This window comes from Phocoena sinus, chromosome 17, assembly GCF_008692025.1.
Source record: "Phocoena sinus isolate mPhoSin1 chromosome 17, mPhoSin1.pri, whole genome shotgun sequence".
In the NCBI taxonomy this organism is placed as follows: Eukaryota; Metazoa; Chordata; class Mammalia; order Artiodactyla; family Phocoenidae; genus Phocoena; species Phocoena sinus.
The window spans coordinates 76,287,388-76,303,115 of record NC_045779.1 but is presented as its reverse complement, the minus strand read 5'-3'; the positions used below and the strand labels follow the sequence as shown (position 1 = coordinate 76,303,115).

Here is a 15,728-nt window from a genome sequence, read left to right as displayed (position 1 = left end):
AGGCCCCACCAGTTGTAGAAGGAGGCTGAGGAGTTAGGAGATCTTGTTGTCCTTGAAGATGTGGGGATCCTGCTGAGTGCTTTAAGGCTGGGCTTCTCTTTTTATAGGGCAGATACTCGATATTTGTTAAAGGAATGTTGAGTGAAATACGAAATAGTTTTAGAAGAAAGGGAGCTGGCTGAGCCTGGCAACTGATTACAAATGAGAGCCTGGTGGGGAAGTGGAAGGCACACTGAGCTAGAATAAAACCTTTCTAAGCTTCAGTTTGCTAACCTGTAAAACAGGGAGAGCAGGGGCACCTCTTCCTTTAGGTTTTCGGATGATTTAATGAGATAAGACGTGGAGGGTGCTGTGCACAGTGCCTGGCGTGTAGTAAGTCCTTGTTAAATGTTGGCCGCTGCTGCTGCTCTGGTTTCTAGGCATTGCCAAGGGCAGCTGTGGGGCTGGGAAGGGCTGTACATGTCCCTACAGTAAACACCTCTGTCAGATTGGGGAACCTCAAAAGTTCCTTACTCCATTGATGTTGTAGGGTGCTACTTTCTTCACTCCTATGTAATGTTGATAAATAAGCCCTGATTTTTCTTGAGAAAACTTCCTGAAAACTCAATTTTGAGTAGTTTTGGAATAATTATTATTATACATATAATGTATGTTCCTTTTAGAAGTCTTGAAATGTATAAGCAGAAAGGAAAAAATTGTGTATAATCCTACATGGGCAAACACACACACTGTTGACGTTTTAGTGTATTTCTTTTGTTTCATTTTCTATTTAAACAAATTGGATTGATTTTTGGAATTTCATTCATTTCAAAAATATTATCTTGAATTCTGATTTTCCCTGTATTGTGAGACATTTTCCATATTACTGCAGACTCTATAAATGCCGCTTTCAATGATTGCATACATTCTGATTTTCCGTGTATTGTGAGACATTTTCCATATTACTGCAGACTCCTCTATAAATGCCGCTTTCAATGATTGCATACATTTGCATTACGTTTCTGCACCATGGCTTATCCAACCATTACTTCATAATTGGAAGTGCAGATTCTGTCTAATTATTTATTAAGTGTCTATTCTTAAGATCATTTTCCCTTCTGGGAGTTATATTGAGATCTCTAGAGATATTTAAAATTTTTCTAGGTAGCGTTTTAAATAGATGGTTAAGTAAAAGATGATGGCTTAACATCAGTGCCTTTCGTTTCGGTAGAGCATGTTTATATACTTGAAAAGAACAAGGGAAAATATTTAGTCTCCTTGTCTACTTGAATGATTGCTTCTCCGGGCCTCCGACCTGTCACTATGTAAATTAAGTGCAAAACAAGTATGAAGCAACACTGATGGGAAGCAGTTACTGTGGCTCAGTGCAGGTTTATCTGATTCAATCAGTCTCCTGTTACGGAGAGGCATGTTTTCTTGGTACGTGACAGGGCTTATTCTGTACCTGCTGGTTTGGCAAGATCATTCATCTTTGTGGTGGTGGCACGTGACTCTTTCAACCTTTGTAGTTGGACCATTATGCTGCCTGGATGTACTTGCAGAGTGAAGAAAAGCCAGGTTGATTTTTCTTGCTTGTCAGGTGCTCACCTTGCTGGATATGACGTTTCAAGATACCTGTGTTTTCTTCTGTATTTTCACATATTGAGGAAATCTGGGTGGGTAGCGCAATGAAATGGAAAAAGCAAAAAGTTTGAGCTCATAGCTCTGAGTATAAATATAGTTTAGCCACTTATTACTGGCATGACCCCAGGAGAGTTCACGTGACCATTCCAAGCCTCAAATTCCCTATCTGTAAAATGGGCACAGTGATGCCCAAGGAAGTCACTGTGAATGGTGGAAAGAGAACTAGGTGTGAGGACCCCGGACTTGAAATCTCAGCCTGCTCACTGGCAATGTGACCTCAGAAAAGAGGTCTGGGGGACTTCCCTGGTGGTCCAGTAGTTAAGACTCTGTGCTCCCAATGCAGGGGGCCTGGGTTCGATCCCTGGTCAGGGAACTAGATCCCACACACAGCATCTAAGACCCAGCACGGCTAAATAAGTAAATAAATAAATAACAAAGCCCCAAAAAACCAACACCACTATCACAGAAAGAAATGATCATTCTTTAATAATTCATTAAAACATTAAAAAAAAAGAGAGGTCTGGGATCTTGGCTCCTAAGTGTTCTTATCCCTACACTAGGGCTAAGGGTAGCGTGTCGCTTACTGGGTAAGTGGTACCGTTGAGTGGGACAATGCAGGGGAAGCCCGTCTTGGACACGTACCTGGCTTTCATGCTGCTGCCTGTAGGTGCTTTAACTCACTGCCCAGGGGACCAGCCATCGCCTACTCACTTCCCGCCTGATTCTTAATTTGTTGCTGTTGGGTTCCTGCACCCACTAGCTTCTTTTGAAGGTAGCAGATGAGCATGTAACTCCCACATGTGGCGATGGGTTTTTAGTCTCATCCTAATTGACCTTTCTATCCCTTTCACCTCCATTTCTCTTCTTTCCAGAAAAACTCATCTTTTGGCTTCTTGAGTCTCATCCTGAGCTTCTAGGATTGTTTCTTTTCAAACCCATTTACTAGTTCTTCTTTTCTCACTGTGCTTAACCTCTGTGTTCCCCAGAGCGTTGTCCTTAGACCCTCTGTTTTTCTCCTGTCACCTTTACACTTCACCTAGGAAATGTTTTCTTTGCTCATTTTTGTGGTGCTTGGGATTCCATCTTGTTCTGAGTCTACTTTCCTAATCATCGTCCAACAGCTTTTTGGGTCCTTTCATCCTTCTGGGTAGTACCTGCATGCTTCACATTCGACATGTCTAAACCACTGTCTTCAGATCAGATGACCCCTGGCTTTTCTCTTATCCTGGGTTTGCATCTTGGTCAATGACCCTGTCCTCCACCTGTCACTCCAAGCCCTTCTCTTTCTCCTTTTCTGCCTTTATTTAGGAGAATAAAATATTTTCTGTGTTCTATTTTGTCTTCTCTATTGACTTTAAAGCCACATGTCTATTTTTTTCTTACTTGCTCTAGAGATTACAGTGTGCATCTCTGACCACAGTCTACCTTCAAGTAATATTATACTACTCCCCTTTTTGTACTTGGTGTATTAAAGAACAGTGGAGAGTGAGGTGAATAATACTGACCCTTAGAAAAAGGCGCTGCCTCTCGTGTCGGCTTCACTGTCGGATCCTTGCCAGTCTGATGTGTAGCTGAGCTGGGGGTAGGCTTTGCTGTGGCTCGCCGATAGCTCATGGCGTTTGGAGGGTGGGGTCAGGATTAGACCTTTTACGGGGCGTGGGCTGTGGGTGCAGGGGAGACGGTGGGGGTCCCCCTGTGCTTTACAGCCAGCTGCCGGCTTTCCCACCACAGGCCATCGTTCTCTGCTCTAAGCCAGGTGGCACGGTTGGTGGGTTTAGGGGGGCTCTCTTTGGTCTCCAGTCCCACCTCTGGCTTTCCGCATTCTGTGTGCTTCCTCTCCGCCCTGCCCCAGCTTTCTGTAGGCCACTTTCTTGCACGCAGTGAATGTCCCTGGCGCCTTGGAGGGATTTCTTTCAGCTTTTCTGTCCCGCTCCGGCCTTTGATGGCCTTGGCCTTGGAGGAAGGGGTCCCTCTCCTCCTCCTGCCCCGGGCTCAGCAGGCCTCTCTGCTTTTACTTGGAGAAAGTGCATTGCGCCTCAGTGCACCTCTCAGCTCTTCTGGCTTGCCCAGATTTCTGCAGGCAGCTGCCTTACATCTGGGGAAGGTTCTGAGCACCTCAGGAGGGGGTCTTCCTCTCAGCCCCCAGCCTGCAGTGTGCTACACCCTCTGCGAAGGCCCAGGGAAAGGATGAGTGTGTAGACTTGCTTGGTGGCTGGGTTCCTGTGAGTTGGAATCCGTTGTCCCCACCGTGGGCAGTTGGGAGTAGTTTGTGAAAAGTTCAGCTCTTTTCTCCTTCCCTTCCTCTTTGTCTGACTCCCCATTTCCTCCTACTGCTCTGCCAGGGACGAAAGCAGCTGTGGGTCTTTTCTCCTGGGAGAGGCCTGCCGCTCTCCAGAATTTAGTTCATTTACGTTCCCCTTCTGATGGATTTTGAAAAGGCCCCTTTTATACCTCATGCAGCTGTTCCCGTGGTGTGGCAAGGCCATCTGGTGTCACCCTTTCCATTTGACCTGCCCTCTCTTCTGAGTCACTTTCAGATGGATTTGGCAGCCTTCAGGCCTGCAGAGCTGATTGGAAAAAGCCCCAGGGGAACCCGTGCAGTGAGTCCGGGGACCCAGCTCCTCCCGGGCACCTGGCTCCGGGCCCGCTGGCTCGGTGACATGCGGTTGCTCTCCCTGCCCCATGAGGAAGCCGCGGGCTCTCCTGGCTGCTCAGCCTCTTGGCGGTGGTTCTCTCCATGCCTAGAATCCACACACGCTCCCAGGGACGAAGTGGATGCAGGAAGGGGGTTCATCTTCATGAGTGTCCCTTCCCTCTGGACTCTCAAATCTTTGTTGCCTTGACAACTCTCCGGTGCCCCTCCTCTTCTGTAATACTTTTGTTATGGCTCTTTTAGTTCTTGGTGGCAGTGTTGTTTGCTGTGAGCTACTCCAGCGGTGGAAGTTGTCACAGCGGTGTTTGTAGTGGAGATTAACTTTTTCACCGGCAGTGAGGTGCTGTTGGATGGACAGGTGTAGTGTTACAGAGATCCCGGATTGAGGGTGATCCCCACCTTCCCAGACTACTAGTGTTGTAGCTTTGAGCTAATCACTCCTTCCTGAAGCTCACTTGTGTCTTAGTAAAATGGCATCACATACACTTATTTGTGAGTGGAGAATCATAATCTCCACAATCCCTAATGTCCCTTTCCCTCGAAGGGAACTCAGAGTGAGTGCAGGCCTCCCCACTCCATCCCTGGAGAGGTGGAATGATTTACCTGATGCCAGGATTGGTCCCAATAACCAGTGTGATCCGTTAGCTTACCTCGCTCTGCTCTGCTTCCTCTCGGGAAGTGCTTCTCTGTGCTCAGTGCTGGAGGTCAGGCCTGGCCTCCTCTGGGTGGGCGGTGGGGGCGTGCCCCGTTCAGCACAGCCTGTGTCTAGGCAGGAAGGTCTATGTGCCCAATTCTTGGTGTCAGCAAGGAGTTGCACTTTCTAAGAAACTGTGTTGTGGCCTTTAGCATGGTCTGTACATGGTAGTAATGTTGATGTTTTAGCCTCTACCTTTTCTCTTTGTTTTGTCAACTTATTTTTAGAAACGAGCTGGACAAGAGGGGTCCTGCTTACTGGGACCCTCTAAGAGATCTCAGCATTATGATATGGAAAGAGCAATAATATTCTTTTGAAAGCAACTCAAAGACTAACTGTGTTTTTTATTTCTATAAGTGAAGGTGTCAGAATCGATCCTCAAGGTATCATTTCAGACCGTATCAGGCCATACCTGTACTTTTGCCTCTGTATTCTTTTTTTTCCTCCTCTTCCCTGTATTCTTTTTTTTTTCTCCCTCCTCTTCCTTTAGTTTTCTTATTTCAGGTTTGGAAGAAAAAATGTACTTTTTCCTCTTATTTCTGTTCTCTACCTGTTTTTAATACCATAACTGACTTAATGCGCACGTGGTTGTCTCAGATTATCACTTAGAAGAGACAAGAAGAGACAAACTGTAAAATCATGATGCGCTGGTTTTCATGTCAGGGTCAAGTCTTGAAATGGCAAATGGCCTGTGGTCAAAAGTTTTGGTGATCATATTTTCTGCTTCTATAAGGAACAATCTAGTTTGGTGGCAACTAGGCGTTTATTAAAAATGTTCTGTTTTCATGATTTCTTTAATTTGTGGGTTGGAAAAAACTCTCAACTGTATTAGGTGCTCTAGTTGGGCTGAAATAATTGTTGGATGTTGTGATTGGAATTGAATAAGATCTATCGATATTGTGGGCTAAATGTTTGTGTCCCCTCCAAATTCATGTATTGAAGTCCTGACTCCCAGTGTGATTGTATTTGGAGGTGGGGTCTTTGGGAGGTGATTGGGTTTAGATTAGGTCAAGCGGGTGGGACTCTCACGTTGGGATTAGTGCCCTACGAGAAGAGGAGGAGACACAGAGCTCTTTCTCCCTCTGTGCCCATGCACCTGAGGAAAGGCCAGGTGAGGACACAGTGAGAAGTGGATGTCTGAAAACCAGGAATTGAACCCACTGGCACCTTGATCTTGGACTTCCCAGCCTGCAGAACTGTGAGAAGTAAATGTTTATTGTTTAAGCTACCATCCATGGTCTTTCGTTATGGCAGCCAGAGTAGACTAAGACAGTTGATTTTTAGTGAGATTAATTAAGGAGTCATCACTTCCCACTGACCAAGTCATGTGCTTAGGAGAACGTTCAGATTGATCACAGGCTTCATTCCAGTTTGGCACGTGGAACAAAGGTTAGCAGCCACCATGGCCTTGAGCTCTTTTATCTGTTTTGGTAGCTCCGGCTCTCTGTGGTCAGGCCTAATCTGTGGGGATGGGAAGACTCAGTCAGCTGGCATCTGAGTCTCAAATCTGTTCCTCTCTGTATGACCTCGAGCAAATCATTTCCCTTCCTCAAGCTCGTTAAGTATCTTTACTATGAAATAATTTCAAACAGAGGTGTAAGGAACGATACAATGAGTCCGCATGTAACAGTCACCCAGATTCGATGGTTATCAAGATCTTTATATATTTACTTCATCTCTGACTTTTTCTATTTGTTGAATTACTTTAAAGAAAATCCCAGAGGCATCATTTCATTGTACACCTTCACTCTTTAGTATGCATTGCTAAAAAAAAATGGACATTTCCTAATATAACCACAATGTTAATGTTATACCCAAACATTAATAATTGTTTTGGTAGCGTTTAGCACTATTCCACAATCAAATTTCCCAGGTTGTCCCTGAGTTCATTTTTATCACCTTTAAAAGGGAGATAATAATGCCCAAGCTCTCCCTCCAGGATAGGAATTTTGTGGGAGGGTATACCTATTTTGCATGAAAAAATTTTGAAGTTCTGCTGTGTCGCAGGATCCCTTGCTTTTCGGAACGCGGACCTCTCACTGCTGTGGCCTCTCCCGTTGCGGAGCACAGGCTCCGGACGCGCAGGTTCAGCGGCCATGGCTCACGGGCCCAGCCGCCCCGCGGCATGTGGGATCTTCCTGGACCGGGGCGCGAACCCGTGTCCCCTGCATCGGCAGGCGGACTCTCAACCACTGCGCCACCAGGGAAGCCCTGCCTTGAAGATTTTATACTCTAGAGAGCCTAGTACAAGATTCGGTGCAGAGCACGTGCTCAGTATGCATAATTGTGGGTAAGGACTGCAAGTATTTCTGCAGCGCTTTGTGCTAAGAACAGTGCTGGCCCCTGTGGACGTGCTGTAGAGGTGAAAACTGCCTGCAGCAGACCTGAGCTTAGTCTGTCAGTTTTTGTCTGAGTGTTTCTACATTTCTTCCCTTGGACACAAAGCCTCCTTTTCTGCCCAGCAGCCGTGTATTCATCATCTGTTGTCAGTAGTGAAATTTCTACAGCAACTGTCACAAGCCTCTGAGGAGTCCTGTGTTCCAGAGAAGGTCCCGCATTGTAGACCGGTGTGAAGTATCAAGATTTGACAGTCAACGTGCCGCAAAGCCTGTACCGTCTTCGCCCGCGGCAGTCCCGTCGCCGTTCCCATGCAGGTCCCCGTGCTGCCATTCAGCCCTTGATGTCCACAGACGTCACCAGCCTTAGCCGATTCCCTCTCGCACGTGCCTCAGACAGCTTCTCTGTCAAGTTCTCTTGTGTATGTACAGCTTACAATGATATGTCATTATTCATCCTCTGTCCGTATTTTTGTCACATTTTCCTTATAACATAGCAAAACGTCCAAATAACGCACTCATTGTTTTTGCTCTGAGTCCCAGGACCCTTGGCAAAGACCAAATGTTGCCTCTTCTATAAAACCTTCTTTGGCCAAATTACATGCCCCATGTGCTCTTCTCCCAGACTTTGATCCTGCCTCTGTAAAGTCACTGATAAGGAGTCGTAATGTCCTCTTTTGACATTGTGTGCTCCTTCAACTTGGGACACCCCAAAAGTAGAGCCTGTCATGCTTCTGTGTGCCTGGTGCTCAATGCTGTGGGCGCATAGTAGGTGTTTGATGAAAGCTGAGTGGATGAGGGCTTGAATGAGTAAAGTCAAGTAAGGTTAAACGAAGAGGAAGGAAAATAGTAACTTGATGAGTGAAGAAAAAGTGATACGAGTAGTCGTGAGCGGTGGAATGCATCACATGATTATTTCAGCTGCTTGTTGAAGTAGAAAATACCTGGAGAAGAATCACCTCGGTGGGGGCCACGGTCCTTAGTATCGACACGTAGCACCCAGAGCTCCTTTGTGGTTCCCACCGCAGTAAGGTGCACAAAGAAAAGGTGAGGAGGTGGTCAGCCTGCACAGCCTGGCCTCTGTTGGTGAATCATTGGCTGTTTCTCTCATTTTTTTTTTAAATATTTTTATTTATTTATTTATGGCTGTGTTGGGTCTTCGTTTCTGTGTGAGGGCTTTCTCTAGTTGTGGCAAGCGGGGGCCACTCTTCATCGCGGTGCGCGGGCCTCTCACTGTCGCGGCCTCTCTTGCTGCGGAGCACAGGCTCCAGACGCGCAGGCTCAGTAATTGTGGCTCACGGGTCCAGTTGCTCTGCGGCATGTGGGATCTTCCCAGACCAGGGCTCGAACCCGTGTCCCCTGCATTGGCAGGCAGATTCTCAACCACTGCGCCACCAGGGAAGCCCCTGTTTCTCTCATTTTATTGTTTTATTTTACTCTTGCCCACAGATTGATTCTGTCCTACCTCTTTGGATAAATGAGGCCAGCCAACTAACACATAGCTCTTTAACACCTTTTGTCATCTAACTACTCTTGACAAATTAGGGGAAAACCAAAAAAGGTGACAAGATGCTCTCCCTTTAAGGAACTTGTAGTCCAATGACCTTGATTTTTAGCTGTCAGAACTTAAACAAAATTTAAAGAAAAAAATCACAGTCTCACCACTTAAAAAATTTGGTAAGTGGACCTGTGTTTTGTCAAGACCTAGAGAGACAAGGAGAATCTGGTGGCATTGAGCACCCAGACTCCAGATTCTGATCTCTAAACACTGAAAAGATCCTGCGCTCCTTGGAAAACAGATTCTAGGCCTGAGGCTGGAAATGAGCCAGAATGATAGCAAGCTGTCGACCATCTTGGGCCTTCTCTAAAGACATAGGAACCAACCTGCAAGGGCTCCCGCTGGCCGAACATGGGACAGTTTGAACATCAAAAAAGAATGTGATGAAAAAAAAAAAAAAGAATGTGATGGAAGCCGACTGAAATACCAAATATATAAAAAGCCACCCGTGCATAGTGATACTGAGTCATATACGACTTACTGGTTATCTTTGGAGGTGGCAGGGACACCAGTTCTCTCTCCAGTAAATGAAGGGACAGACTCATTTGTCAGCCCTCCTTTCTGTGTCGTCTGTTTCAGGATCACCAAACGGTTGATGAGGGAAAATCCTTTTTAATTAGAGAATTAAAAAATTACCACTTTGGAATCCTTGATAAAAATAGATCTGGGCAACAACGTACAGCAGGTGCTCAGATCCGTCAGGAGGAAGGTTGATGAGAACTTTCTAACGGATGGACCACACTGACAATTGAACATAAGCATTTAACCCTGCAAACCCCGCTAAAGTGACAGTGAAGTTGTCAGGTAGTGGGAAGGCAGGGAAGAGGCCCCAGAAGGCAGCGGTGCTCTGGGGGTGATGTGATGAGGGCCGTGACGGTGGGAGAATTAGCTGTAAAGCATCTCATGAGTTGATTGTGTCCCCAGATCTCCTTCTCTGCTCCGGAAGCAGGTGGCTGTCCCTCTGCCGTCTCCACAGAACATTAGGATTTCGCCTGACGGAGTAAAAAGAAAACGTGTGCTAGAGTCACAGGCACAGCTGGAGGGCAGGGCCCTGTTGAAACCGAGGGGACTAAATGCATATGGGGCGTTGACCGCTTCACCTGGCTTCCACAGCCAGTCTTATACCCCACATGGGAAAGTCTTCCAGGGAACAGTGCCCAGAAGAAGAGGCTAAAGCACAGACACGGGAGATTCCCAGAAGGAGATCCCGCAGTGCGTCCCCGCGCGTCCGTCCTGTTCTATGCAGGCAGCTGAGTAGGACACCCCGGGTACTATTCCTCCTTGGGTAGCTTTGCAGGTGGCATCGGGCATCATTAATAGGTTCATTCCTTTCTTCATTTCAGCAGGGTTTACTGGGAGGGCATAATTCAGCCTTACAATAAGGTACCTAAACCACGAGTGCTCTACCCAACATTAGGCAAATTAGGTCTCTTATATGTTATCAGCGGGAGCCCCTTGGGAGATTTGTCACCTGTAAATTGAAGATGATTTGATTATTTAAAGAATTTTGTTCGTGCTGCAAATTAACATTACTGTGTCATATCCAGATTAATTCTGGTTGCTTTTCTGCCCCCTTGCTCTCTAAGGAATGATGCTTAGACACAGAAAAGCCCCGTGGCACAGTTAACCCGTTAATATATGTGCCTGAGATCTAGGCATTCTCTGCCTGGATCTTGTTTTGTAGGGTCGCCGGTCAGCGGAGCCGGCAGCCTCACCGCGCAGCCCTGCACCACTCTCTGTGACGTCCTCGAATTCCCTGCAGGCACCGGTATGACAGTGGTGACGGTGTCATCGTTCCTCTGAGCTCAGTCGCATGTCCACCAGCCACTGTTTTTAATTCACCCTTAGAAATTCTTTAAATGGGAGGTTAAGGTTTCCCATCAGGTGGTCACACCACAGATGGGGAAAGACCAAGCCATGTACTGGAACCTGGTCTAACTTCGTGGCCCGAAGTCTCGCCCCCATGGCTGCGCCGCTCTGTCCCTCTTCTCTCCGGGTCCTCCACCCTCCCTGCCAGCAGTGACAGGAAACAGGCCAGGAGTGAATCCCCGATCCCTGACTCCTTAATTCTTCCAAACAGTGTGGGAGTGTGGAGATCACAGGCTGAGGGCCAAACACGGGATTTTTGACACGACTTTAACTTCAGTTGGGCTCGGTTTTCTCGTTTGCAAAATGGGCACAGTGATGCCTGCCTTCCCGAGTTACTTCGAGTTTTCCAGCAGGAAGCGCCCTTGAGCTCCAGAGTGTTACAGAGCCGGTGAGCACGTGCCTAGGCTGCGTCATGGGCGACAAACAAGCAAACATTATTCACCATTGCCTGCACCTGCATCCTCTTCTCCTCCCTCCTAGTGAGAGGGGCAGGGATGGGGTGGAGAAAGCCAGCCTTATCTCACAAAGCTCTACTTTTACATAAAAATACTGGTTTGTAATTATTTGCTTAAATATCTGTTATACAGATGGACTGTACACTCCTTGGGGACAGGGCCTGGCATTTCGCTTGGTACCTAGTAATTGCTGGAAAAATATTTATTAAGTAATAAAATATTCTCCAGTCCTGCCTGCCCATTGACCTTCTTGGAATTTGATAAGGATTTATTATCTTGGAAAATGAAATCTCCTGGAAGATGGTAACTCACTTTCCTTTTTATCCACAGGCCTTTAAATGGAGCAGCTGCTAGTGATTATTTAAGTAAATTGAATAAAGCTGCTATTTTCTTTTTGTCTCTTTTGGTCACTGCCCCTTTATTTCTCTCAGAAGACTGGACTCACCGGACTGTTAAATATTTGGGTTAAGAATTTTATTTTTGCTCAAAAAAATAAAATAGAGCAAAACAACCCCCCCCCCCCCACTCCCCCTTTTCTTTAGTTTAATTAACCTTTATTTTGTTTTTATTTTCTCATCAGAAAAAAAGGACGTGACGCAAAGCCTGGAGAACTATACCTCCAAGTGTCCCGGAACCATGGAGCTCATCACCCTCCCCGATGGCCTCACACTGCCCCCGGTGCCCTTCACCAAACTTCCCATCGTCAGGTAGGACAGGCTGGCTGGGGTGCGGAAGGTGAACTTCGCTCCCAGCGTCTGTCTTTGGTCTGATCAGGGATGCAGATCTCTAGAAGAGTTCCTGGTTTAGGTTGGCTGTGTATCTGGTCCGTCGTCTCGTTAAGTCGCAGCCATCGCCTGTGAAGTGTGTTTTATAGACCAGAGAATCAGGCCAGGGCCATCGGAGAACTGCCATGGTCACGTGCTTGTCTGCCGGCGGAGCCCCGCAAGCCCGTGTCTGCCCGGTTCCGTGGCCGAGACGTGGCCCTCTGTGCAGTGGAGGCCAACCAGGCCTTGTGGCACTCGCACTTACCCGCATCCGGTAGGGCCCACTTTCCTAGACTGTTCACCCCTGCGCACAGGCCCGGGGGGGCGCCTCCACCTCGCTTGCTTTGAGTGGCTTACAAGACCGTCTGTGGCCTGCTCTGTCTCCAGACTGACTGTGAGCCCCTTCCTGGACCCCCAGCCCTGCACGCCCTTCTGGAATCACTGAGTAGGCAGAATGTGCGGAGGGTTTCATTCCTCTGCTCAGGCTCCACCTTCTGCTTGCAGTGCCTTTCCCTCCCTTGCTCTGCCTGGTGACATTCAGGCATCTTTCAAGATTTAGTTCAAGGATTATCTCCTCCATAAAGCCTTTTTCTAGAGCTACCCAGATAGAAATAATTATACCTTCTGTATAAATTACCAATTATTTCAGTGCAAAGAGTTGAAAACCTAGCAGTGGATCACAAATAAGAGGTGATTTTTCTTATTTATTAAGAACTTGGAGACAGGTGGCCTCTCTGCAACTCTGTCTTTACCTCCTGATGACCAAATGGCTGCTGCAGCTCCAGATAACACATCAACATCCAAGACAGGATGAAGGAAGAAGGGGCAGGGCCAGGGAGCCTATCTTTTGTTTACTAGGAAAGCAAAAATGATCTGGACGGATTCATAGTAGGCTTCTGCCCCAGTCTCCTTGACCAGGAGTGCATCTCGCGGCCACCGCTAGTTGTAAGAGAGACTGAGGAAATACATGTTTAGCTCTCCCAGTCTCTGTACTGTAGGTGGTATGGGGAGAAGGGGGTCAGAAATGGTGCTGGGTTAGCCAGCCAGCAGTATCTCTTATGTCTTTCTTCTGTTTCATTTACAGAACTTGATTATACGATACCTCTTTGTTCTTTTTGACTGAGGGCTACCTGAAGAGGGCTTTGTCTTTGTAGCCCTTGGGTGCTCATGTGTGTTGAGTGAGTGAACAGGTCTACCCATCAGAATTCTTTGCATAGCAGTTGGCAGAATACTTGACCTAGACTATCTTAGGCAAAAGGGAATTTATGGCACATACACCTACAAAGTCCAGGAGAGGGATTCAGGCAGGGCTGGGGCCAGGCTTCAGGCCACCACATCGGAACCTGTCTTCTCTCCCCTCTCAGCTGTGCCCTCTGCAGTGAGGCTTTAGTCTCAGGCCCCGGGTGGCATCAGGGGGGCAGCCGCAGCTCCTCATCCTGCACTGTCCAGGAGAAGAGAGAGGCAACACCTGTGGGGGAAAGACGAAGCTTCTTTCTTTCAGGAGCCTCCACAAATGCCCTTTGCTCTCCACTGCCTCTGCTGGGGTTATGGACTCAGATCTGAGTCCCTGCTCCCAGCCCTGCGTTAGCCATTTCTTCCAAGAGCCCTGGTCCTTTCAGTGGAGAATGGAATTTAAGTTAAGATCTGGGTGCTGTGTGTGCTCCTTACCATTGGGGTATTGCTGCTCGCAGTGGATAGAACTAAGCAATATCTATTTATATACATACGTTACTCACTGCATGTTCATGTCCATGGTTATTTCTGCATCTATTTCTGTGTATTGGAAACCGTGAGTTCATACTGATACCTCCGGTTCCACCCAGCATCTTAGGGGATCCTTCTACTTTTCTTAAATCTGTAACTCCCTTCTCATTAGCCTCAGTATGGTTACTCATTTGGTCAGTTCCCCTGCTGGTTACCAGTGGTTATCAGGTTGACCTCCCTCCCCATGGGGAGCTCTGATGGCCAGGCTGTGCTGCTGCCCCAGCCCCCCAGGCCCCTCTTGTCCCACTCCGGCCAGCGTGCCCTCTGCCCTGTCGCCTGCTCAGATGCGTACCTGGCTTTGCCCTCCGTAATGGACTCAGGGCTGAATTGCTGGGGCGGGAGGGAAAGGGGAAGGAAGCTTCTTTCCCATCTATTCTCATCAACAAATAAGCTTGCCCTTCAGATCTTAGTCTAGCATGAACTGGGCTCGCCCCAGAATGGTTTCAAGTAATTGTGATGCAGGAACACATTCTGCCGTGTTTTCATAAAACATTTGAGGCAGCTCATAGAAATGTTATGTTAAAGATAAAGTCACCAGAGTGAAAGGTAAGTAAGGGTCCTACATAATGGCTGGAGATGGGGAAAAGCATGATTCTGTTAATCATATGTCAATAATTAACAATGGGTATAGGAGGAAATGTGATTGGTTACAAGACTCTCTGTCTCATAAGCAGACACAAACCAGTCACACTGGAGAAATACACCTCTTCACAGTAAGGAGGCTTGTGGAAACCCCTCTTGTGGGTTCTCTTAAAGGGAACATATTGAATAATGTCCTCAAAAATATCCCTACAAAAATCTGAAGCAGGTTCTCATGGTTGTTTTGTTCGTGGCATTCCTCAGTGCAAACTACAGGCTTGATGCCAGAGGGGGTTGGGTGCACCCAGCTCTCCCAGAGGACAGAGCAGTGTGGTCCAAACATGCAGCTCTGCTGTGGACTGTGTGTATGTGTCCCCCCAAAATTCATCTGCCAATGACCTGACCCCAGTGGGATGATATTTGGAGGTGAGGCCTTTGGGGGCTGATTAGGTTTAGATGGGGTCACGAGGATGGGGCCCCCATGATGGGATTAGTGCCCTTATAAGGAGATGAAGGGACCAGAGCTCTTTCTCTTCTCCACGTGAGGATACAGTGACCATGTCTGTGAGCCAGGGAGAGGGCCCTCAGCAGAACCCGATCATGCCGGCACACTGGTCTCAGACTTCAGCCTCCAGACTGTGAGAAATGAGTATTGTTGTTTAAGGTGCCCGGACTCTGGTATTCTGTTAGAGCAGCCTGAGCTAAGACGAGCACTCTAATACAGCAGTCTGGACTGTCCCAGCCATACGTAGTGTAATGGACGGACTGTTTATACATCAAGCACTCCTTCATGAAGGTGATTTCTCGTAAGTCAGCTTTTGGCAAGAGTCAGGCAGCAGAGAATTCAAAGTTATATTCTCAGGAGAAAAAAAGGGCGATGGTAGGTGCTCTGTGATGCTGACTGAGGGTGGCAGACCCATATTACTGGTGTTCAGTCAGGACCTGGAGCAGCGTAGGTGTTGTGTGACTTTGTGTGGAATGGTTGTGTTCACACTGCGTGTGGGATTGTTGCTCTCTCACACAATCAGTGTTCCTCATCTCTCTCTGGAGAGGGCTGACACAGTACCCATGGACCCGGCCAATGTTTTTTCTTAGAAAACTAGTCTGGGACTATTTTAATGTTCTAACCAAATGTTTCAAGGGCCTATGCCTGGAAAACATGGACTTAATGTTTAAGTCAGTTTAATTCAAAACAAAAATTCAAGTCAGTCATTGCAAGACACCCCCTGTAGCTATAGGAAGGGCTTTGAAGACGGAAGCTCCTGAAAAATATCCACATTCATGAGTAAATGATCAGACTTGCTGAATAGAATTGTTAGGCATGCGCTAATTTAATGTTAGTGGTGCCTCATAGTTATACTTCTGGTTTTGGAAGAGATGAGTGGAGCCTTTTTTTCTGGTGAGGACTTTCCTTGTTTTTAACAATAAAGGCA

At 47.2% G+C, this 15,728-nt stretch overlaps 1 protein-coding gene across 3 annotated transcripts in view; it reads left to right on the top strand.

Annotated features, from left to right (window-relative positions):
* The window catches only part of TRAPPC9 (trafficking protein particle complex 9), a 515,410-nt gene that overhangs the window by 97,873 nt on the left and 401,809 nt on the right, over positions 1 to 15,728 (top strand). For all 3 annotated transcript variants that reach the window (XM_032610159.1, XM_032610157.1, XM_032610158.1), the window contains one exon: positions 11,769 to 11,895. In XM_032610159.1, the coding sequence (XP_032466050.1) occupies positions 11,769 to 11,895 (127 nt within the window). The remainder of the gene's footprint in view (positions 1 to 11,768; positions 11,896 to 15,728) is intronic.